The following is a 22,000-nucleotide window of genomic DNA, read 5'->3' on the forward strand; positions in this document are numbered from 1 at the left end:
GGTCTGAGAAATTCCAGAATCCTCTGGCGACTTCCCCCCCCCCCCCCCGGCATCCCTCCTCCCCAGCTCATCCTTGGCTCTCTCTGTCCCCAGTCTCCCCCGGGGCTCCCACAGACATGATGCAACCGGGGCTGGAGCCGGCTGAGAGGTGGGAGGCAGGAGGGAGATGTAATTACAGAAGCTTCTGCCTCGATCCAGCAGGAAGCTCAGAGTTGGGGCCCAGGGGACCCCAATCCGATGTGAATAATGGAGCGCTCGCCAGAAGCACGCATGGCCCCCTCTAGGGAGGGGAGGCCCAGTGAGGGGGCTCCATCCAGGTCCAGGGGTCCAGCAACCCCCCCTCCACCCCGTTAGCCCCAAGCTGGGGAGCACAGGTGTTCCTCTGGAGAGAAGAAGTCTGTGAGGACCCCGGGGGGGGGGGGGTCTCTAACTCAGTGGCCCTCCAGCCACCTCACCGGGTCTGCGGTCTGCGTCTCCTCATTTTCGACATTCAAGACATTTCCCACTCTTCACGCCGCGATAAGAACCCCCTGGGACTCGGCCGCCTTAACCAGGAGACGGCAGGACAGGGACGGAGACTCTGGTGAACCGCGAAGCCCGGGTCCCATCCCCCAGCCTCCGGGTCACCCCGAGGGCTTAGGCAGGCCTGAGGTCAGCAGAACTTCCGATTTGGGAGAAGCCAGAAATAAGGACTTTTATGTGAAGTACTCCTATTTTTCAATTTGGCAACCAAGTCAAGAACATTTTTAAACGTTATGTAGGCCAAAAGTAGAGAACCAAAAAAAAAAAAAAAAAAAAAAAAAAAAAAAAATATATATATATATATATATATATATAAAACTGCAGGCTATAAATGTCCTGTGGGCCACCAATGTGTGAAGTGAGAAACACAGGGCAGGAACTGTGACTGAGGCAGCCCTGTGTCCCCAGACCAAAGAAAATAACCACCGAAGGGAGGAACGTCCACACCTCAATTTGTCTCCTCTCCCTCCAGCCACGCTTCTCTCTCCTCTGGGTCCCCAAGTGTTATTATCACCATGTCCCAGCTCAGATGTGCCCTCCTCCAGGAAGCCCTCCCCGGCGCCCAAGCTGAGTCAAGCGCTCCCTCGGAGCTCCCCGACCCCAGCCCTGCCCTGTCTGGGTCATGACTATCTAGGGACACGTCTGGGTCTCCTATTGGATTCTGAGCCTCAAGAGGGCAAAGCCAAGGGCTGTCTCGGTCCCAACTATGTCCCCGGCTTCACCCAGAACAGGGTTGGTCACAGAGCAGGTAGGTAGGTCCTCAGGGAGGGCTTGGAAGAATGAACGGGACAAATGAATGAACAGAGGTCAGTGCTACGGACAGAGGTAAGCCCGTGGCAGGGGGTGGAGTCACTCAGGGAGAGGGAAAGGAGGGGTGGGCACGGGGGCTCCTGGAGAGGAGAGGGGCCAGCTCAGGGGTTCGGGGGTTCAGCGCTGGAGGCCACAGTCTATCCCTCATTACCTCCCAGCTGTGTAACTTGGAGTGAGGGGACCTCCTTTGGCTCAGTTTCGTCCCCTGCAAAATAGATACTATTCAAGTAGCCAGCTGCCTTCTGGGGCTGTGGGGATGATTAAATAAGTTCAGGGTCGCGGAGGGCCCAGTGCAGGTCAGAGTCCGGGGTGCTCACTTCCTCCGGTACACCCTCCCCATCCACAACCCCCCCCCCCACGCCACACATCCTCACCCCCAACACACTCCAAACACACTCAGGAGGGCCGTGGAGGGACAGGGTCCCCCGTGATGGCCCCAAGCTCTGTGCGTGCCTCAGTTTCCCCAAAAGCACAGGTACCACCACAGCCGCCACGTTTATTGGATTCACTCTTTGGCGAGGGAGGGGGTAAGCTGTCGCGAAGACTCAGAGCAGGACGCAAAAGAGGCGCTTGTCGCGGAAGGGGTTCTCTGCGGCGGGGACCGGCGTCACCAGCGGGTCGTCTTTGGCGTGCGTCTCGCAGAAGGCCAGGAGCTCTGCCGCCGCCTGCGACACCTGCGGACGCCGGGGCGCGGTCCGTTCTCCGCCCAAGGCCCCGCCCCTTCCCAGCCCCGGCCCCGCCCCTTCCCAGCCCCGGCCCCGCCCCCCGGGTCCCGCCCAGTTCCGGAGAGGGTCTTCCCGCGGGCCCCGCCTCCAACAGCGCGGGGTCCGGCCTCCGGCCCCGCAGCTCCCTCCGGCCTCCCCAAGCCCACCCCGCACCTTCATGCGATCGATGTTCACCTCCAGCTTCAGCTGTTCCACCGTCTTGCGGGCCTCCGCGATCTTGGCCATGTTGTTGGACATGGCTAAGGGCGGGGAAGAGTTTAAACGCCGGGCGGGAGTAGGGGCTGACGGGGTAGGTTAGGACAAGCCGGGGTCCCCACGTAGGGGTGGCAGCGGTAGTGGGACCCGGCGACAGGGGTGTGGATGGAAGAGCGTACGAACGGGGTGCCCGGAGGTGGAGGGAGGGACAGGAAGCCAGAGAAAAGAGGAGGAATGAAGGGACCTACAGATGGGCGACCAAGAGGCAGGCCAAGGGAGGGCCAGAGGGGCCCGAGGAGGGATGGAGGGGTGCAGAGACGGGGTACCTAGATGGAGGGAAGGACAAAGACGGGCGAGGGAAGGCCGGAGGGAAGTCCAGTGATAAGGCTGCCTGGCAGGTGGAGGGAGGGACCGAAGAACAGGGCCACAGGTGCTGGATGGGGATCCAGGTGTCCTCAGCCCCCGGGGACAGGGCATGAGCCAGGAGGGGGGCCCTCCCCAGGCCAATTAGCGGCGGCTCGGGGAGAACAAGGAATTAAGATCGCGGCGGGAAGGGCGCAGAGGGGGCCTCATTAGGGCCTTGGCAGCAGCTGCCCCCTCCGGCCCCCTCGGGGAGCTCCCCCACGCCCGGCCTGGCCACCTCAAAGGCGCCTCTGCTCATTAGCCGCCCAACAGAGGGCTGGGGGTGGGGTGCGGCGGGCAACTCGGCCATGACTGGGAGAGGGGCAGAGAGGATGGAGAGAGGGACACACGGAGGGGCAGAGGGAGCCACAGAGTGACAGAAAGACCGAGGCACCGAAGAAATAAAGAGACTGGGCCCGGGAGAGAGAGGTGGAGGGATGAAGCGATGTGGGGGGAGGGGGGACAAGGAGAGGGGTCAAAAAAAAAAAAAAAGAAAAAAGACAGAGTGAGCCAGGGGGGACAGAGGGGATGAAGGGACAGGGCAGGGACAGAGAAGGGGAGGTGGAGGGTCCAGGAGGGGTGGAGACAGGGGGTGGGAAAGGACAGAGGAGAGAGGGGACAGGGGGACAGGGAGAGGGGGATGGAGGGGCTGGGGAGAGACAGGCTGGTGGAGACGCAGACGTAGGAAGTCATTCATTCACTCATTCATTCATTCCTAGGGGGACAGATGGCGGCTGCGATGGGGCACAGGGATCCGCCGTGGGGTGAGACCGGAGCCTCCTACCTGTTGCTGCTCAGGGCCGGGATGGCAGGCAGGTGGCAGAGCCTGGGAGACCGAGTCTGGGTCCCCCCCGCGCTCCCTAGTCAGCCCCGCCCCCTCCCCGAGGCGCAGCCCCCGAGGGCCCGCCTCCTCCTTTGCTGCCACCACCGCTGTCCCGCCCTCCCCCCCCCCCCCCCCCCCGCCTCGGGTCTGTTTCTTTGGGTCCCCTCTCTCTGTCCGTCCCCCTCTCCATCTCTGCCTCTGCCTCTGTCCCTCTCAAACACGCACGCACACGCTCACTCGCAGGGAAAGACAGTCTTCAAGGGTGCCTGCCCCACGCCCTGCACTCGTCCCGATGTCCCCCAGACCTCGGATGCGGGTCCCGCGCGGCCCCTCCAGCACACGTGCTCTCCCACCCCGTCCCGCCGGCCACCTGCGTCGTCCCGCCACAGACCACCCCTCCCAGCACACAGGCTCACCCTCGCGGTCCCTCAGATCGGCGTGCACGCTCTGTCCCGCGCGCGGCGGCGGCGGGGGCCACACAGTCTCACGACTGACCCGCGCTCGCTCGTCACAGTCGCGGCCCCTCCCCCTCCGCCCAGCGCCACACACGGGGGGCTCCCCGTCTCTCCTCGTGTGGCCCAGCATCACCGATGCCTCCTCACGCGCCGCAGCCAGACACGCTGTCTCAGATGGGCACACACAGCTCGGCCGCGTCACACGCCATCTCTCAAGACGTCACACACCTTGACACGCAGTTGGAACTTCTGTCTGTCTTGTTCACACCCGGTGGCAACTTCGCCCGCGCTTTCACCGGCACCCAGTATGTTCGGGACACACACGCACGCACAAGGTCTCTCTCGTGTTGTCATCTCCGAGTGCCCCGCACAGTGGCGCGCTGCCTCACGCGCTGTCCCAACACCGTGACAGTCTCTCGCTGTCCCACCTGCCGTGTGTCGCACATCGTCAGTGTCTCACAGTTGACCAGCGTGGCTGACACACACGGTCACACTCACGTGGTCCCTCTGTCACACCCATTGCCCGGGGCCCGTCACGCCGCCTTCTCACGCCACCTCTGGGTGTGTCACACTCATTCACCCTGTCACCCTGTGACCCCCACAGCCCTCGTGTCCTCCCCATGTTGCACTCTGTGCCCTACAACCTCTCGCTGTCACATCCGGCCTCCTGATGTCACAGGCCCCCAAATGGTGTCGCAGGCACATCCAGCCTCACGGCGTCCCACACAGCCACCTGCGTGTCACGACCTCTCATGTCACACACTCAGTCGCACACAGCCTCTCTGCCTAACACATGGTTTCACAGACACACCATTTCTGGTTGTCACAAAATGCCACCAGGTCACACAGCCACACACACAACGTCACAAGCTCGCGATAGTACACGCTCACACAGTCTCTTGGCGTCCCACGCCGTTTCCCGGGGTCATCAGGGGCACCCACAGGGTCTCTGTCTTGCACTGGTCACACCCCTGGGGGCGCCCATACCCAACCCTCGGGCCTCTCGTGACAGCCCCCGATGGCCACACGGGGGCGCCCGCGGCCCGCCGACACCAAAGCCGTAGGCGGAGGTGGAAATTGGGAGGGCAGGGCGTCCCCGCGGGGCCGGCGGGGGACGCAGACCTGGGAGGGACGCCGGGACACAGCAGGGTGGCGGGGCTGGAGGCCAGAGGGAGAGAACTGAAGACGCACCGGGACAGGAGAAATTCAAAGAGAAGGGGAGAGAGATGCAGGGAGAGGCCGAGAGAGACGGGGACGCAGAGACAAATTTGGAGAGATAGAGACCTAGGGACTAGGTGAGACAGAGACAGGCCGAGGATCGCAAAGACAGAGAGACAGAGACATGCAGGGTAGAGGAGAGACACACAGACAGAAATGGAGAGGCCGAGACAGGGACCGAGAAACACAGACACCCGAGAGACACGCACAGAAGCGCACGGAGACACCAACTCGCAGACCAAGCCTCCCGCCGGGGACGGTGGCGGAGGTGGGGCTTGGGGGCGCGCCCCGGGGGCGTGGCCTAGGGGGGCGATCCGGGGGGCGTGGCCAGGGGCGGGGTTCCCCCAAGGGGCGCGTCCGGGGGGGGCGGGCCAGGAGGGGCGTGGGCTGGCTGAGGCGCGCCCCAAAGGGCGGGCGTTGGGGGAGCAGGGGGAGGCCCTGGAGGGAGCTTCTCCTCGCCGTCAGCCCTTCCCTACGCGGTTTTGGCCGACTGGATGGGGACGCGAGCCGAGCGGGGAGGGGACACCGCCCGGGTGCCGGTGATCTGAGGGTATCCGACCCTGACTCCCCGCTTCCCCCCGCCACCCCGCAGCAGCCACAGGGCCAGGTGGGGGAAGGGAACCGGGCTCACATCTGGAAAGCATCAGGCGCGCCGGACGTGCCAGGGCCCCGGGCCCGGCTGCGGAAGGGGGGAGGGGAGCCAGGGCGCCCTCGTCCTCCCCCCTCTGCGGGGTCTGCCGGCGCCGGGGAGGGGCCTGGGCGTGCGCCGAGCCTCTGCGCCTCCCGCAGCTGGTTTCCATCAGCGACTTTGGCCCCGGCCGCCCCCAAGGAGGAAACCCAGCTGAGAGTGGGGGAAGCCAGGGTGACGACCCAATCTCCTATCCTGCTTTCTGACGGCGGCCAGACGCCGGGGGGGGGGGGGGGGGGGGGGGGGGGAGACGGACGGACGGACGCTGCTCGAACCGTACTTAAATGCCCTCCCTTTCTCGCCGGAGCTGCAGCCCCCAGCCGTCTTTCCACCCGACGTGTACCTTCAGTTTTCAGACGTGCAAGCCCGCCTTGTGCTGCCCAGGAGTCGCCCCGGCCTCGTGAGAGCCTAGCAGTCAGTGGTGCTATTGTGCCCATTTTCCGGAGGGGGAAACTGAGACCCTGGATTCGGCTTCCGCTTTGACTTTAATTATTCAAGAAATGGGCCGTGAACGCCAGGAGTGGTTCTAGCGTCCCGTACCCAATGGCCCACTGTATATTCCCGGCTGGGTGTCCGCGGCTGTCTCGCACTCGACGCGTCCAACACTGAGCCCCATCCGCCAAACCCCCTCCTACTGCAGGCTCAGCCAGCTGATAGTAAATCTTTGGGGTCATTCTTCCCCTGCCCTGCCTCCCTCACGCCCCACGACTGATCTGGTAACGACTGCCATGAACTCCGGCTTGCAGTCTCTTCTCGCCTCCTCTGCGGCTGGCACTCTGGTCCAGCCACAGTTCCTCGCTGGCTTCCCTCATCCGGGGCCCCACAGAGCAGCCAGAGGGACCCTGTTTGAAAGGGAGCCCCCAGATAATAGCCCGTGTTGGCGAGGAGGTGGGAAGGTAAACGGCACAGCCAGGGTAGGAAACAGCCTGGCAGTTTTTTAACAGGCTAAAGAGTCACCGTAGGACCCAGCAATTCCAGTCCCTAGGTATCTACGTAAAAGAAATGAACACATACCTCCAGACAAACACTTGTACCTGAATGTTTCCCGGCGGCTTTGGTCATAATAGCCCCAGAGTGGAAACAACCCAAATGTCCATCCGCCGAGGCGCGGGAAAGCTCAATGTGGTGTGTCCGTCCAGACAATGGACGATCATTCGGCGGTAAAAAAGAAATCAAGCCGTGGTACGTGCTCCCATGTGGATGAACTTTGAAAACATCATGCGGAGTGAGAGAGGTCGGCCACAAAAGGTCACTTATAGCATGATTCCCTTTGTATGGAATGTCCAGAATGGGCCAAAATACAGAGACAGAGTAGGTTAGTGGTTGTCAGGGGCTGGAGATACTGGATGCAAATAATTCTTTTTTTTTCAACTTTTTTTTTTTATTTATTTATTTTTGGGACAGAGAGAGACAGAGCATGAACGGGGGAGGGGCAGAGAGAGAGGGAGACACAGAATCGGAAACAGGCTCCAGGCTCTGAGCCATCAGCCCAGAGCCCGACGCGGGGCTTGAACTCACGGACCGCGAGATCGTGACCTGGCTGAAGTCGGACGCTTAACCGACTGCGCCACCCAGGCGCCCCGCAAATAATTCTTATTGGGATGGAAATATTCTTCAATTGATTGTGGGGAGAGTCGTACAACTCTGTGAACGCACTAGAAGCCACTGAACTCGATTTGGGTGAATGTTATGGTCTGTGAATTGTATCTCAACGTTTTAAAAAATGTTTGTTTATTTTGAGAGAGAAAGAGAGAGAAGAATCCCAAGCAGGCTCCATGCCATCAGCCCAGAGCCTCACGCGGCGCTGGAACTCAAGAACTGAGAGATCATGACCTGAGCTGAAACCAAGAGTTGGGCCACCCAGGTGCCCCTTGACTTTTTTATTTGTTGAGTAGGATTCAGGCCCAGCGTGGAGCCCAGCTGGGGGCTTGAACTCACAACCCTGAGATCAAGACCTGAGTTGAGATCAAGAGTCAGAAGCTTAACCGACTGAGATACCCAGGCGCCCAGATATGTGACTTATATCTCAATAGAGCTGTTAACCCTTTCACCTCCCCCCCCCCCAAAAAAAAACCCTAAGTCCCTCTTGTGCTCAGAATTCTCCCATGGCTCCCACCTCCCTCCAAGTAAAAACCCAAATCCTCACCATGGCCCATGAGGCCCCACACAATGTGGTAGACACTACGATTCTCTGCCCCCCACTCCGGCTGCTCCCACTCTTTTGTCCCTCACCCATGCTATTCGCATGCCTCAGTTCCCCCACCTCCTTCAGATCTCTGTCCAAATGTCCCCTTCTCAGTGAGACCGTCCAGATGACTCTACTTAAAATCACAAACATCTCTGCTCCCTCACCCCACCCAATTTCCTCCTAGCTCTGCTCAGTTCTCCCCCATAATCCTTGTCACCTTTAGCAAATTACAGAATTTATTTATTTGTTATGTCAACGCCCCTGCCCCGCCCCCCAGCTCCCACGCCTGTAAGCGGTTCCTTTCGTAGCCTTCTAGAGAGAATCCATATAGGCTATGTCGGACAGCGCTTAAGAGCCTAGACTCTCAGGCAACCTGAACTTCCATTCTGGCTTTGCTACTTATCAGCCTCACGTAGGTTACTTAACATCTCTGTGCTTCGGTTTCTCCATCTGTGAAGTGGGCATACTAGTATCCATAAATCATCTCTCTAATATACCCTCGAGGCTGTGAGGATTGAGTCACTGAGAATAGAGTCTGGCATGCAATAAATGCTCAATTTCACAGTCAGCTGTTATTTTTTGTTTGGGGTGGGGTTTTTTTGTTTGTTTTTTGTTTTTTTTTTTAATTTTTTTTTTAACATTTATTTATTTTTCAGAGAGAGAGAGAGAGAGAGCACAAGCAGGGGAGGGGTAGAGAGAAAGACAGAATCCTAAGGAGGCTCCACACCATCAGTGCAGAAGCCGATGCTGGGCTTGAACTCACGAACCGTAAGATCATGACCTGAACCAAGATCAAGAGTGAGATGCTTAACCGACTGCGCCCCCCAGGCATCCCTTGGCCAACTTTTATTTTCCTTAATTATTTATTAAATTTTTTTTCTTTAACGTTTATTCATTTTTTGATAGAGACAGAGTGCGAGTGGGGGAGGGGCAGAGAGAGGGGGAGACGCAGAATCCAAAGGAGGTTCCAGGCTCTGAACTGACAGCACAGAGCCTGACGCGGGGCTCGAACCCACGGACCATGAGATCATGACCTGAGCCAAAGTCAGCCGCTTCACCGACTGCGCCACCCAGGCGCCCCTTGGCAAACTTTTAAAAATGACTTTTATTCATTGGTATGCAAAAAGAAATACTTGTTTATACATACACACACACTGCCCACCCACCTTCTAGAATGGAAACTCCACAAGGAAGGAAGCTTTTTTTCTGTTTTGTTCCTTGCTCTTTCCCCAGTGCCTCCGTGGGCAGTGGAGATGCAGGTGAGCACAGCTGGCCTGGTCTCCTGCTCTCTCAGAGTTCAAAGCTACCGAGAGGTGGACCCACCCATCTAGACACAAAGTCAAAGCAGAACAAATACCATTCTCCACCTGACTGTGGGGTCAGGTGGGGGATGGGTTCTAGCCCTAACTCCCTCCTCCTTGCTGTGTGATCAGGGTAAGTAATGGCCCCTCCCCAAACTTCTAGTTATCCATCCATAAAATGGGTATGATTATTGAACTTATCCAATAGAAATATGGGCAAAGAGTATGAACAGGCAATTCACTGAATTACAAGTGGGCCAATGAATATACCAAAGTATGTGTTGCCTCAAGGGAACGGGAGAGAGACATGCTAATTAAAACAGAACGTGGGAGGGGCGCCTGGGTGGCTCAGTCCGTTGAACGTCCGACTTTGGCTCAGGTCATGATCTCACAGCTCATGAGTTCAAGCCCCACGTCGGGCTCTGTGCTGACAGCTCAGAGCCTGGAGCCTGCTTCCGATTCTGTGTCTCCCTCTCTCTCCTTTCCTCCCCCACCAGCACTCTGTCTCTCTCTCTCAAAAAATAAATAAATAAATAAATAAATAAATAAATAAAAACTTAAAAAAAATAAAATCACAAAAGGTTAAAAAAAAAAGAAATGAAAATATCAGCTGAGGGCGCTTTTAGTGGGAGGAAGTGTGGCAATGTCAATTAAAAGTTTTTAATTTTTTTTAATTCTTGAGAGAGAGACAGAGCATGAGCGAGAGAGGGACACAGAATCCGAAGCAGGCTGCAGGCTCTGAGCGGTCAGCACAGAGCCCGACCGACGAGGGGCTCGAACTCACAAACCATGAGATGGTGACCTGAGCCGAAGTCGGATGCTCAACCAGCTGAGCCACACAGGCGTCCCTCAATTAAAAGTTTTTAAATGAGTGTACATTAATGACCAAACAATTCTATTTCTAGGAGTGAAGCCTACAGAAATACCTACATATATGCACATATATATGTACAAGGACATTCCTGCAGCAAGGTCCCTAACAGCAAAATAATTGGGAGAGCTGACAATCCCACAGTGGACTCTTATGCAGCTAATAATAATAATACAGTGAGGGGGGCACCCGGCTGCCTCAGTCGGTAGAGCATGCAACTCTTGATCTTGGAGTTGTAAGTTCAAGCCTCACGTGGGGTGTAGAGATTAATTAAAAATAAAATCTTAGAGCGCCTGGCTGGTGCAGTGGGTTAAGCATCCGACTTCTGCTCAGGTCATGATCTCAGGGTTTGTGAGTTCCGGCCCCATTTTGGGTGAGCTCGAGCCCTGCTTCAGGTGAGCTTGAGCCCCACTTCGGGCTCCACACTCTCTCTCTTTCCCTCTCTCTCTGCCCCTTGCTCACTCACACACTCTCTCTCAAAAAAAAAAAAAAATTAAAAATAATAAAATAAATAAAATCTTTAAAAAACAATCATTATACAACGATAGGAAAATGTCATCTAAATTGAGATGAAATGGACAATTTCCTAGAAGAATACGACTTAGTAAAACTGACACAGGAAGAAATAGTAAAGTTAAACAGTACCATAACCATCAAAGAAACCGATTTGTTTTTTGTGTTTTGTTTTTGTTTTTGTTTTTTTTGAGAGAGAGAAAGAGAGAGAGGGAGAGGGAGAGAATCCCAAGCAGGCTCCAGGCTCAGCATGAAGCCCAACGCAGGACTCTATCCCAGGACCCTAGGATCATGACCTGAGCCAAAATTAAGAATTGGATGAATTGGATGCTCAACCGACTGAGCCACCCGGGCGCCCCCCCCCCCCCCCATCTAATTCTTAATTAAAATCTTTCCCATAAAGAAATCTCTGGACACAGATGACTTAACATCACCAAATGAAAATAATAATAATAATAGAATAAAAGTGATAAATAATGCAAATATATGGTTCAATTTATATATGTATATATGTACATATACATGGTATATATGTATAATATAGTTATATATTTATATAGTTACTTAAATTCACATATGTATGCAAACACATAAAGGGAAACATTCAAGGATACACATCAAACTGACTATGATGACTTTTGAGAAAAGAAATTTGGGTTGGCCCTTCACTTATATTTTTATGACACCATGTTTGTGACCAAACACAACTCAATCAAAGGTCAGATTCATTGTGGTAAAACAGCCCCATGGTAGGAAAATCAGGTTGAGACCCACCCTGAGATCTGCCACCTGGCTCTAGACCCCTATGTTCAAAGCAAATAGTAGTTGCTCACTAAACGTGAGTCCAAAGGAAAGCCATTTTACCACAGAAGGAGAGTCCACCACGTATGGAACAGTGTGCATTTATTTACAAAGAGGTTAGAGAAACACAGAATCTGGCCCCCCTGTGCACTGGGGAGTCACCATCGTCATAATAAATACAGTAATTTTAAAAAAGAAAAAAAAATACTGGATTGGAACAGCTGAGGGTCATCCTGGGCTCTCCCCACTCCCTTTGGGAGGGGGGAGAAAAGGGGGGGGCATGAGATAGAAACCATCTTCCTTCTCCTCTTCTACCTCCTAATCCTCCATAACTGTCCCGGGATAGAGGCGAAAGAGTCCTTCTTTCCAGGTGCTACCACCTCCTAACTGACCCTCAAAACCCCAAAGTCAGTGCTCCTTCCTTTCCCAGGGCACTCTGCAGGCACCACCTGGGTCAGACACAGCGTCTCTGACCACGGTGCCAAGGGGATAGCTTAAGAATCCAGGGACATGGATGGGGGCACTTTGTGAATGGGGGGGGGGGAGACACCAGATCTGGGCATGGAAAGGAGGAATAAGAGGGTTCAGTGACAGTGGTGAACGGGAACAAACGGACTAAGTGTCTAAACTAAAATGGGGAAATTCGAACTGAATTACCCCTTCCGCATACCATATTACACCCATAGTACAGATGAGGAAAGTGAGGCCCAGACAAAGGGAACTTTCTTGCCCAAGGGCTGCAGAGCCAGCAGCTGAACTGGGTCAAACAGGGCTCCTCCCCCATTCCTCCCTATGGTGGAGGGGGAGCCTTTTCAACCAAGACTGCAGTGGATGGGGGCAGTGAGGAAGGGTCTTTGGAAGCAGAGAAAATGGTGGTCTTTGGAAGGGAGGTATGAAAGGGTCAGTGATTGGGAGTGTGATGGTGCAGAGGCCATGAAGGGGGAGCCCGAGCAAACCCCCAAACTCACACTGTAGTCATGACCTTGAGAGAACCCGAACGGAAACGCAGTATCTTTTTCTTGAGTGCGTGGGAAGCCTTGATCTTCACAAACACTTTGGCGGGGCCCGCGGGGGCCCCTCCACCTGCACCACCCCCTGCCCCAGAGGCTGCGGTGGCTGCCACCAGCTGCTGCGGCCACACCAGGCCACCGCTGCCGTCTGAGTCGCTGGATGCGGAGCTGAAGGCAGGCGACTCCCCCTCGCTGGCGCTCGATTCACTCTCCCCATAGCCGCCGCCGACGCCGCCGGTGGGACCCCGGCGTCCAAGGGGCCCCAGGCGCCCCGCAGAGCACTCAGAGTCGCTGCCCGCGCAGCCATAGAGAAGACGGCGCTGCGGAGCTGACGGGGATGGGCCGGGCCCCGGGCCGCGGGCTGTCGGGGCTCGGGGACGGCCGCGGCGTCCGTCCGCAGCGTCGATCTCCGCCGTGGAGCGCCAGCGGCGGCAGGACCCCGCGGCCTGCGCCGCGAGTGTGGGCGCAGGGCCGCGACGGGGCCTCGGCGGCCGGGGCTCTTCCCGTTCGGCCGTGGGGTACTTGGGGGGCCCCGGAGGCACCGCGGCCGCGCGGCCCAACAGGCTGGTCTCAGACTGGGAGCGCGCGGCCTTGCGAGCCCTGGGCGAGCCCCGGCGGCCCGAGGCCTCCGTCACGCGTCCGCGGCGGCCGGCGGCCCGAGGACGCTCCCGGGGTGGGGACTGCTCCACGCTGCGGCCACGGGTCAGTGGTGGCGCTTTGCGGCGCGCCGCGCGGCCGGGGAGGCCGCGGGTGGCGGCCTGCGCGCCCGGGATGTACTGAGCCTTCACCAGGCGACCCTCGGCCGGGCTGTCGGGGGGCGAGGGAGCGGCGGGCGGCGCGGCGGGCTCGGGCGCCGTCTCCGACTCCCACGGCGAGGCCCAGGCGCGCCCCAAAGGCGCCGGGCTGGCGGGGCGGCCCCCCGCGCGCTCCACTGGGGGCTCGGGCGCGGGCCGCGCGCCTCCGGGGGGCGGGGACACGTCGGGCGGCCTCTGGCGCACGCTGTTCTGGCGCCGCGGGCCCCCGTCCGCGCCCCCGGGACTGGTCCGGGGCTGGCCCGCCCCCCGGCGGCGGCGCCTGCGCAGGAGCGCCGAGATGTAGCCGTCCAGGGGCCGCCCCGTGCCGGGGGCGTCCGGCGAGTCCGCAGGAGGCCGGACGCAGGGCCGCGGGCTGCGCAGCGCCACGGCGTGCAGGGGGCTGGGCGTCAGGAAGGGCCCCGCGCGGGCCCGCCGTTCCGCGGAGGAGCAGGCCTCCGGGCCCGCGGAGCCCGCTGCCGTCGGGTAGGGCGCCGAGTACGATCGCGGCACGGCTGCCCGAGCGCTCACCGCCTCTGGAGCGCTAGGACTGGCGTCTCCTGGGGAGGGAGGCAAAAAAAAAAAAAAAAGGAAGAGAGTGGAGAGACTCTCAAAGCCCCTTCTAAGGTGAGCCTAGGAGGGTCAAGTTGCCTACCCCTCCTCCTCCACTGTCATCAAAAACCCTGCTCTCCCCCCGCTTCCCTCATACCAGGTTCATAACCAAATCTTCACAAGACCCTGAATGGTCTGTCCCGCCCCTGCCTCTCTGACCTCCATCTCTGATGCCTCTCCTCTGTAATTTTAGGTCTCGGGCTACATTGGCTTCCTGGTTGCACCTGCCAGTCACGTTCCAGCCTCACGGCCTTTGCACTTTCTGTTCCCGCTACCTGGAACACTCTTCCCTGAGGATATCTGTTTGGCCCACTGCCTCACTTATTTTTAGGACGCCACTCAAATGTCACAGTCTCAGTGACCTCTTCCCCGGGGCCGCGTCTTCTAAAATGGCAACTGCCTCGCCGATTCCAAAGAGGACGCCCTCCCTGGTCCCCTTCCCCTAACTTTCTTCTCTGTCTGTCTATATCTGACTTATCTTGTTTATTATCTGTCTCTCCCACTGGAAAGTCAGCTTCTTGAGGACAGGGGTCTTCCCCCACCCCCCCCCCCACCCCCGCCACGACTGCATCCCTCACCACTAGGATAGGGCTACGCCGGCACATAGTAGGGGCTCAGAAACTTACTTGTATAAATGGACAACAGCAGTTCCTGTTTCCCGAGTGGCTACTGTGGGTGCCAAGTCTAATCGCAATTAGGGCTGAGGCTCCCTGAATATGCAAAACTTCCCTACAACGTAGGTGCTGTTATCAATCCCACTTTAACCGAGGGAGACACGGAGGCCCCGAAAGAAGCAACAGGCTCAAAATCACACGAAAGGGGAATGTCACAGCCAGAATTCGAATCCAGGTCAGTCTGACTCAGAAGCTTGGGCTCAAAACCATTCTCCTACTGTCCATTCCCTGGTTCTCAGGGCCCCAACCCCACCCACCTTACCTAGGGACTTGGGCCTCTCGCTGGCATAGATGCCCCGGGGTTCAGCGGGACCCAGGCGTCCATAGGAGCCAGATCCAGAGAAGCCACTGTCCCCACAGAAGGTAGAGGGTGGTGAGTCTGGACCCCCCGTGGAACTGGGGTCTTCATAGAAGCCTGGATTCCAAGGAGAAGAGGAGAGATCATCAGGGGCCTGGGCGGGGAAGCCAGGGTTGGGGGAAAGAAGAGACCAAGAGGTACCCTGAGAGGTAGGGGCAGGAGGAAAGATGGGGTATCCCAGGCACGCCCTTCTTACCTGAGCTGCGCCCGCTCTCCTGTTCCAGGCCCCCAGACTCCAGGCTCAGATCTCCCAGCTGCTGGCCCAGGTCCCAGATGAGCCCAGGCAAGGCCTCCTGAGGGCATGAGGAAAGCAGATTGGTCAGAATGCGCCCCCAACCTCTGCCAAGGAGCCCCCCACATCTTCCCAGACCATGGGTAGGGTTTCACTTTGACAATGAGGCTCTGATTTCGAAAGGGTAAAAGCACCCAAGCCCCAGGATCTCCCCCCTCAAGTTCTCTGTCCCTTCAGCCCAGTAGAAGTCCTTCCGATGGTCTAACTCAAGTCCTTCGTGCTGCAGTGACATCACCGTCTCTTGGGTGTGCTAAGCTTCAGAAGGCCTGCTCCCTATCAGGTGTTCCCTCCATTTGTGCTCGTGGCCCCTTAACACCTATTAGGATGTCCCTCTTCGAGCCTAAGCTCAGGTGGTCCAGCTGGAAGGGCAATTCGCTGCTACCTAGCAGATCCCTTGGCCATGGGGTCCACCTTCTCCAGTCCTTGACCTTCTCTTCTTGGATGCTCCCATCTCCCCCCACCGCCCCTTATCGGCAGCAGAAAGTCCTTCTGCAAGGCTTCCTTAAGTCCTTCCTGCTGCAGACCGATTCTTTCCCTCATATGGATACAATAGGCAGACCGCGACTCATGCTAAGTCCTTTGCTCCTTCTCTTGGGAAGAACCACTCCCCCGCCCCCCAACACCTACTGGAAAGTCCTTCTGTGAGTGTAGCCTTGGTACTACAGCAACAAGCCCCAGCAGGTTCGCTTGCCTGGAGGACGGCATCTTCCACCTGCCCTTGCTTCACTCCTACCCAGAAGCCTCAACCCCCTCCTACCCTCTCCCCACCCCCCCCCCCCCCCGTGTCTCCCATCGCCCCTCATCCCCAGGAGAAATTTCTGTTGAGTCTATCCCGGATCCTTCTTGCTGCAGGAAATGATCATTTCTTATCAGGGATGAATGAATGAAGGTGAAAACCCTTTTAGCGGAGCGGCCGTCATTAGGGAAGGGGGTGGGGCTGAAACAACACAGATGGGGCCTCTGAGACACTAGGGCTTAACCCCATTTTGGAAAACAGATCCAGGAAGAGTCCCACATGGGTCTGGGTGAGGCCAGAGGTGGCGGCAGCCGCGGGCCGACGGTTGACCCTCAGACAAAAGCGGCTTGTCTGGACGGCGGGCGGGAGGCAGGGAGGGGGGCGGAGCTGGGAGGCCAGGCGCCCAGCCCTGCCTATTTAGGGCAGAAAGACGGGCCGGCTCCCCCGCAGACGCCCCCCTCCCTCCCCCAGCTTCCTACTCCAGCGGCGGCTCTCCTGGGCACCCCCCCCCCCCCCCCCCCCCGTCCTCACCCCTCCCTCCCCCGCCCCCAGAACAGAAGCCCCCTTCTGGGCTTGTTTATAGGAGCAAAGTCAACAAATCGGTCCACTTTGGGCTCCTGCCCTGGGCCGTGCAGAGATGCTCAGGGTGGCGTCATCTTTGAGCAGAACCCAAGAGGGCAGCCCAACTGTGTCATATCAGGGGTGGCCAGAAGCGTTCCCGGAGCGCCCACGTACCCCACGTCATGTCCCCCCTACTAATCGCCCCCTTGCTCACTCTGCCGTAGCCTCGTAGCCACACTGGCCTCCTTGCTGTCCCCCCCCCCCTCCCCAGCACGCCTTGCGCCTGGCCAGCTCCTACCTCTGTAAGATGTGTTTCCCCTGAATTTCCCCCTGGCTCCCTCCCTTGCTCGGTTCAGATCTTCGCTTTACATGATCCCTCCTCTGACCAGTCTTTCCAAAATAGCTCCCCAGTCATTCTGCACCCTGTTGCCCTGCTTTCATTCCCCACCCCCACCCCCACCCCCACATGACCTCCTGGCTCAGAATGATACATTGGGTTGTCATTTGTTTTTTGTCTGCTCACTAAATGTCGTTCCTGGAAGGCAGAGCGTTTTGTCTGCTTTGTTGGCCGCAGCGTTCTTCCCCCACTTCCCCCCCCCCGCACACACACACCCACCCCAAGCCCAGTGCATAGCACAGTGCCTGGCACAGAGTAGGCGCTCAGGAGACGTTTGCTGAAGGGATGAACGTATACAGCAGAATACTATGCAGCTGTCAAAACGGAAGGAGGCCATATGTGTATACAGGCATCACTCACATAAAGCTTCCAGGTGGAAAAGGAAAGGGCATAGCACCAGCGTGAGTCAGAACTACCTGAAGGGCATTGTTCGAGCCTAAATTACTGGGTCCCGCCTCCAGAGCTTCCAGAGCTTCCAGGCTGGAGCCCCACTTGCGTATCTTGCCAGTCCCCCCCCCCATCCTGCTAGTCCAGCGGCCACACCTTGAGAACCACTGGCTTTGTCCCCCCAAGGACCTCACCCAAGAGACCGGAATTTGTGAGAAAGCAAAGCATCGGGCGCCTGGGTGGCTCAGTCGGTTAAGCATCCGACTCTTGATCTTGGCCCAGGTCATGACCTTACGGTTTGTGAGTTCAAGCCCTGTGTCGGGCTCTCCGGCTGACAGCACGGAGCCGGCTTAAGATTCTTTCTCTTTCTCTCTCTGCCCCTAACCCATGCGCGCGCGCTCTCTCTCTGTAAATAAATTTTTAAAAATTTTTTTAATACAATAAAAATTAAAAAGCAAAGCAAAACACTACACTTCTTGGTATGTAAGCTGTGGAAGACGTCTGGAGGGACTCACACCAAGGTGACAACAGTGTCGATTCCGAGGAGACCTGGAACAAGTTACTTCCCCTCTCTGGGCCCTGGTTTCCTCCTCTGCAACATGGCATTCAACTCCCTCTCTTATGGGGTGTCATAAGGATTAAATGAACTAAAATAGCAGTTTCTTTTAAGCTCTTAATAAATGCTAGCTTTGATTATTACACGGAAGCTCTGAATTTCTTTTTCTTTTTTTACTATTTACTTATTTTTGAGAGAGAGAGAGAGAGAGCACGAGCAGGGGAGGGGCAGACAGAGAGGGAGACAGACACAATCCGAAGCAGGCTCCAGGCTCTGAGCCGTTCAGCACAGAGCCCGACGCGGGGCTCGAACTCACAAACCTGGAGATCGTGACCTGGGCCGAAGTCGGGCGCTCAACCCACTGAGCCACCCAGGCGCCCCCAAAGTGCTGAGTGTCTCAACAAGGAAAATAGAAAGTCATGTTTCACTCGTGTAATTAAAAATAAAGATGAAAGGATCGATTTGGGAGCTGGGGGGGAGGGGGGGTGGTGGTGAAGTTCTGCCTGTGTCATGTCGGTTCCCAGAAGGAGTTAAGGGGGACAGACAGGAGAGGCCTCCCCTTCCCCCGCACCTGGACCCTCCAACACCACCCTAGTCTACACACTCTCACTGTTTGTAAGTTTGACCCCCATCCCTTCCAGGTGCGAAGCAATGATAACTCTTTAAAAAACCAGAAGGATGTTGGCCTGAATCTAGCTCCCTGTGTACCCACAATGCCCCTCATCCTTTTTTTTTTTTTTTTTTTTTTTTTTTTTTTGCAAACCCTTCTGCCAGGGGACCGTCAGCCATCCAGGGAGGGTTAACATGCATGGGGTTACGACCCCTGGAGACCCCTTTGCCCAAGCGTTTCCAGACCTTTGTCCCCATGCCACCCCCCACTGCTCGTCCAATTCCCTTCATCTCTATTAGGAAGTCCCTCTGCAAGTCTAACTTAAGTCCTTCTTGCTGGAAGGGGACCCTTTCTCTTGGTGGGAGAGAACAGAACCCCCACCCCACCCCCATCCAGGATTCTTGCCTCTTTTCTCTGAATATCCCTCGTCTTCACCTGCACCCCCCACCATTCCTATTAGAAACTAATCAAGTCTGGCTTCAATCTCTGTTGCTTCAAAGGGAGTGTATTCCTGGGGCAGGGGAGGGGGGCATAAGGGGGGATGGGAGGGGGAAGTATCCTAAGACAGAGGCTCAGGGATCAGAGGAGGTACCCACACCCTCCTCAGAAGGACCCAGGAACCCCCAACGGCAGAGGAGTTTATATTTAGCGTTTCTCTGTTCCTCCCTCGGTGCCGCTGTCTCTCTCCCGCTGCCTGCCACCGCCTCCTCCCTGACGCTGGGACGGAGCTTTGCCTGGAGAGTGTGGGGGAAAGAGGCCTCTCCACTACCACCTCCGGGGGGGGGGGGGGTGGTTAGGCAGAGGGGCGGAGAAGGGGGGAGACTTAGGGGCAGGGATGGGGAAGCTGAAGGACAGAGAGAGGAGACTGAGGCAGAGAGAGGGCGAGACTGAGGGACAGGAAGGAAGGACACAGCCTGCCCATCCCCGTGCTTCCTCCCTCTCCTCGTAGGGTGGGAGGTGCCTTCCCAAGCCCAGCCAGCTTAGGGTGGGGGGGGGGGGCGAGCGGGGTGAAGGCCCCCACAAGGCGGCTCCAACTTTGGGAGGGGGTGGGGCCTCCCACAGCTGTTTCTGTTTCCAGAGAAGAATGTGCAGGGTCCCGCTCCCAGTCGGGGGAGGGGCTGTGCGTGCAGCCCCGGAGTCTGGCTGCAGACCCCCTCCCCATTCCCCATCTGGGGCGGGGGCAATGGAGGTCAGCAGCAGGGAGAGCCCCCTCCCCCGCCACCCCGGCTCAGGTTTCCCCAAACGGGAAGCTCTGACCACACACAGGCTTGGGGATGTGATCTGCAAGGGGAGAGCCAGGGTCTGGGGCCTGGCAGGCTGGGGGGGGGGGGGGGGGGGGGGAGGGGAGGGGGAAGAGAGAGGTGGGGACAGGGACTTGGGGCCGGAACAGAGAGGTGCAGAAATGCAAGGGAAGCCTGGGGAGACAGAGATAGACACAGAGGGTTAAGAAAGATAGAAACAGACACTGAAAGTCACAGGGATGTGGCAATAGGGAGACAGCGTGAGGGGAATCCAGGAAGAGGTCAGGAGAATGAACAAATGACAGAGAAGGAGAGAGGGGTGGTGCTCCTTAAGTCCTTCTGGAGACCTCTGCCTCATTTTCCACCATGAGAGCACTCGGGGAGTTCAGAAGTCGGGCCCCCACGCTGCCTCAACCTGCCTCTTCTGGGGTTAACCAAGGCTGGGACCAGGTAGGAAAGCAGGGAAAGTGTCACCAGAGAGTAAAGATGACCGCGGGGTCCTCAGGGACTGCAAGCTTCCTCTCAGCAGTGGTCCCTCCCTCCGGAGGCCCGAGGATCCCCTCCCCCCCCACCCCGCCCCCTCCGGAGATCTCCAAGCACATCGGGACCTAGGGAAGATGGAGCCCTGGTAGCGGGGCCAGAGCGGGGCATGTTTGGATCCCGGCTGTGTGACCTTGGGTGAGTCACTTGCCATCTCTGAACCTCAGCTTCTTTCTCTGCAGAATGAGGACTATCACCCTCCTCTCCCCCAAGCTTCAAGAAGACAACGCATACCAAATACTCGGCCCAGGCTTGACACATACTTAGCGCCTAGAAGAATTTTCTTTGGGGAGAGGGTCTGTGCATTTCACGAGGCCCCAGCGGAGGCGATGCAGTCCCCCCCGCCACCACCACCTTCCCCAGTTTGGGGTTGAGGAGGCCAGATCCCGCCCGCCGCCCATACTCCTGGGTCTCCAGCCCCACCCCCTGTCCTCTCCCCCTCCCCCACCGCAACGGGTGTCTGAGCATCCAACCGAGACAGACAGACAGATAGACACACACGGGGGCGGAGGGATGGACGGACAGGCGGCCCCTCACCAGCTGCTCCTCCAGGGCCGCTGCGGCCCGGCGCGCCGCCGCCGCATCTTCGTCCTCATCGGCGTCCTCCTCGTCCTCGGCCTCGGCGCCCCCCATTCCGGGCTGGGCCAGCCGCAGCGCCTGCTGCACGCGGTACTCCTGCCTCTCCCGGAGCCAGTGCAACTCGCAGAGCCCGGCCAGGCTGCCCTCCAGCCAGCCCCGCAGCCGGCCCCGCTCGGGGCTCACCGGGAACGAGAAGGCCCGGATCATGGCTGCGGCCCCCCACCCCAGCCCGGCCGGGCCCCACGGCCACCCCTCTCCGGGTCCCACCTCCCCGCCCCAACAGCCCGCCTGCCCGCCCGCCCGCCCGCTGGCCCGGCTGTCACCGTCTCATCTGCATAGGCGCCCGCCCATTGGGCCGCCCACCCGCGCCTTATCTGCATGGCCACGCCCCCGGCGACAGAGCAACCGTCGCCTATTGGCTGCTACCCTCCTTTACGAAGCTGCTTGGCGGTGCACCCGCGCCCCCCGACGCGACGCATGCTCGCAGCTTCCTACTCGCTTTGCTTCTGGGCGGCCTCGCCACGCCCCACCGCTTGCCAGCCTTTGGGGCCTGGTCACGCCCCCTCTCGCGTCACAATGAAACAAGTCCGCCCTTGCTTCAATGTCATTGGTCCGTGCCTCCCGGGTCCCGCAGCTGGTTCCGCCCCCTTGCGGGCGAGCTCAGGCTACCATTGGACTGTCCCGCGAGAGGGGAAGGGGTGATCTATAAATAGGGAATGGGTCCACGTGACAGTTTGGCAGCTGTTCCTCTCCCCCCCACCCCTAGCAACCCTAAGCTGCTGAGGCTGTGCAGGGGGCGGAGAGGGTTATTGAGTCGAGCCCTGATTTTGCCTCCTCTTCCACGAAGCCTTCCCAGACACTCAGCTGTATAACCAGAGGACCAGGCTGGCTAAGACCGGCATCCTCCCATAAAATGATGCTTCTAAGCGGGACCGGCTTCACCGGCGTGTGACCAGCTTAGGAGGGCCCTGTGCTTGGTTTAATATTCGGCTGTTCCTGTCTTGAAATCCTTATTTTTTGAACAAGGGGCTCCGCATTTTCATCTTGCAGCAGGCTTCCCAAATTATGTAGACAGTCTTAACTTCTAACTGAGAGTCTGAGATCGATGACATCCCAAATTCTGGAATTAGAAGACCAGCCTGGG

General features: G+C 58.1%; 2 protein-coding genes across 5 annotated transcripts; both read right to left on the reverse strand.

Annotated features, from left to right (window-relative positions):
* Positions 1 to 1,808: 1,808 nt before the first annotated feature.
* On the reverse strand, positions 1,809 to 7,148 carry GNG8 (G protein subunit gamma 8). 4 transcript variants are annotated; one of them, XM_086690183.1, is made up of 4 exons: positions 6,853 to 7,148; positions 4,161 to 4,360; positions 2,211 to 2,296; positions 1,809 to 2,006 (listed from the first exon to the last, which is right to left on the reverse strand). In XM_086690183.1, the coding sequence occupies exons 3-4, from the start codon at positions 2,292 to 2,294 to the stop codon at positions 1,878 to 1,880; spliced, it is 213 nt and encodes a 70-aa protein (XP_086546309.1). In that variant the 5' UTR covers positions 2,295 to 2,296; positions 4,161 to 4,360; positions 6,853 to 7,148; the 3' UTR covers positions 1,809 to 1,877. The 4 variants fall into 4 exon arrangements, with proteins under 4 accessions (XP_086546309.1, XP_086546308.1, XP_086546310.1 ...); XM_086690182.1 differs by lacking the exon at positions 4,161 to 4,360 and having other exon boundaries at positions 6,853 to 7,146; XM_086690184.1 differs by lacking the exons at positions 4,161 to 4,360; positions 6,853 to 7,148 and adding an exon at positions 5,360 to 5,384.
* Positions 7,149 to 11,597: 4,449 nt separating this feature from the next.
* On the reverse strand, positions 11,598 to 21,125 carry DACT3 (dishevelled binding antagonist of beta catenin 3). Its single transcript, XM_086690185.1, has 4 exons — positions 20,815 to 21,125; positions 15,154 to 15,250; positions 14,862 to 15,014; positions 11,598 to 13,873 (listed from the first exon to the last, which is right to left on the reverse strand). The coding sequence occupies exons 1-4, from the start codon at positions 21,061 to 21,063 to the stop codon at positions 12,477 to 12,479; spliced, it is 1,896 nt and encodes a 631-aa protein (XP_086546311.1). The 5' UTR covers positions 21,064 to 21,125; the 3' UTR covers positions 11,598 to 12,476.
* Between the last annotated feature and the right edge of the window lie 875 nt (positions 21,126 to 22,000).

Source organism: Puma concolor, chromosome E2 (genome assembly GCF_028749965.1).
Source record: "Puma concolor isolate L17-30 chromosome E2, mPumCon1.1.hap2, whole genome shotgun sequence".
Classification (NCBI taxonomy): domain Eukaryota; kingdom Metazoa; phylum Chordata; class Mammalia; order Carnivora; family Felidae; genus Puma; species Puma concolor.

What these genes read in the sequence shown, in the direction of transcription:
- GNG8 (XM_086690183.1), bottom strand. Translation starts at nt 2,294, where the DNA reads ATGTCCAACAACATGGCCAAGATCGCGGAGGCCCGCAAGACGGTGGAA. An exon ending in TGAACATCGATCGCATGAAG is followed by an intron (nt 2,007 to 2,210) that starts GTGCGGGGTGGG and finishes CGGCGTCCGCAG; the next exon opens with GTGTCGCAGGCGGCGGCAGA.
- DACT3 (XM_086690185.1), bottom strand. Translation starts at nt 21,063, where the DNA reads ATGATCCGGGCCTTCTCGTTCCCGGTGAGCCCCGAGCGGGGCCGGCTG. An exon ending in CGGCCCTGGAGGAGCAGCTG is followed by an intron (nt 15,251 to 20,814) that starts GTGAGGGGCCGC and finishes TCATGCCCTCAG; the next exon opens with GAGGCCTTGCCTGGGCTCAT. An exon ending in GGAGAGCGGGCGCAGCTCAG is followed by an intron (nt 15,015 to 15,153) that starts GTAAGAAGGGCG and finishes CTTGGAATCCAG; the next exon opens with GCTTCTATGAAGACCCCAGT.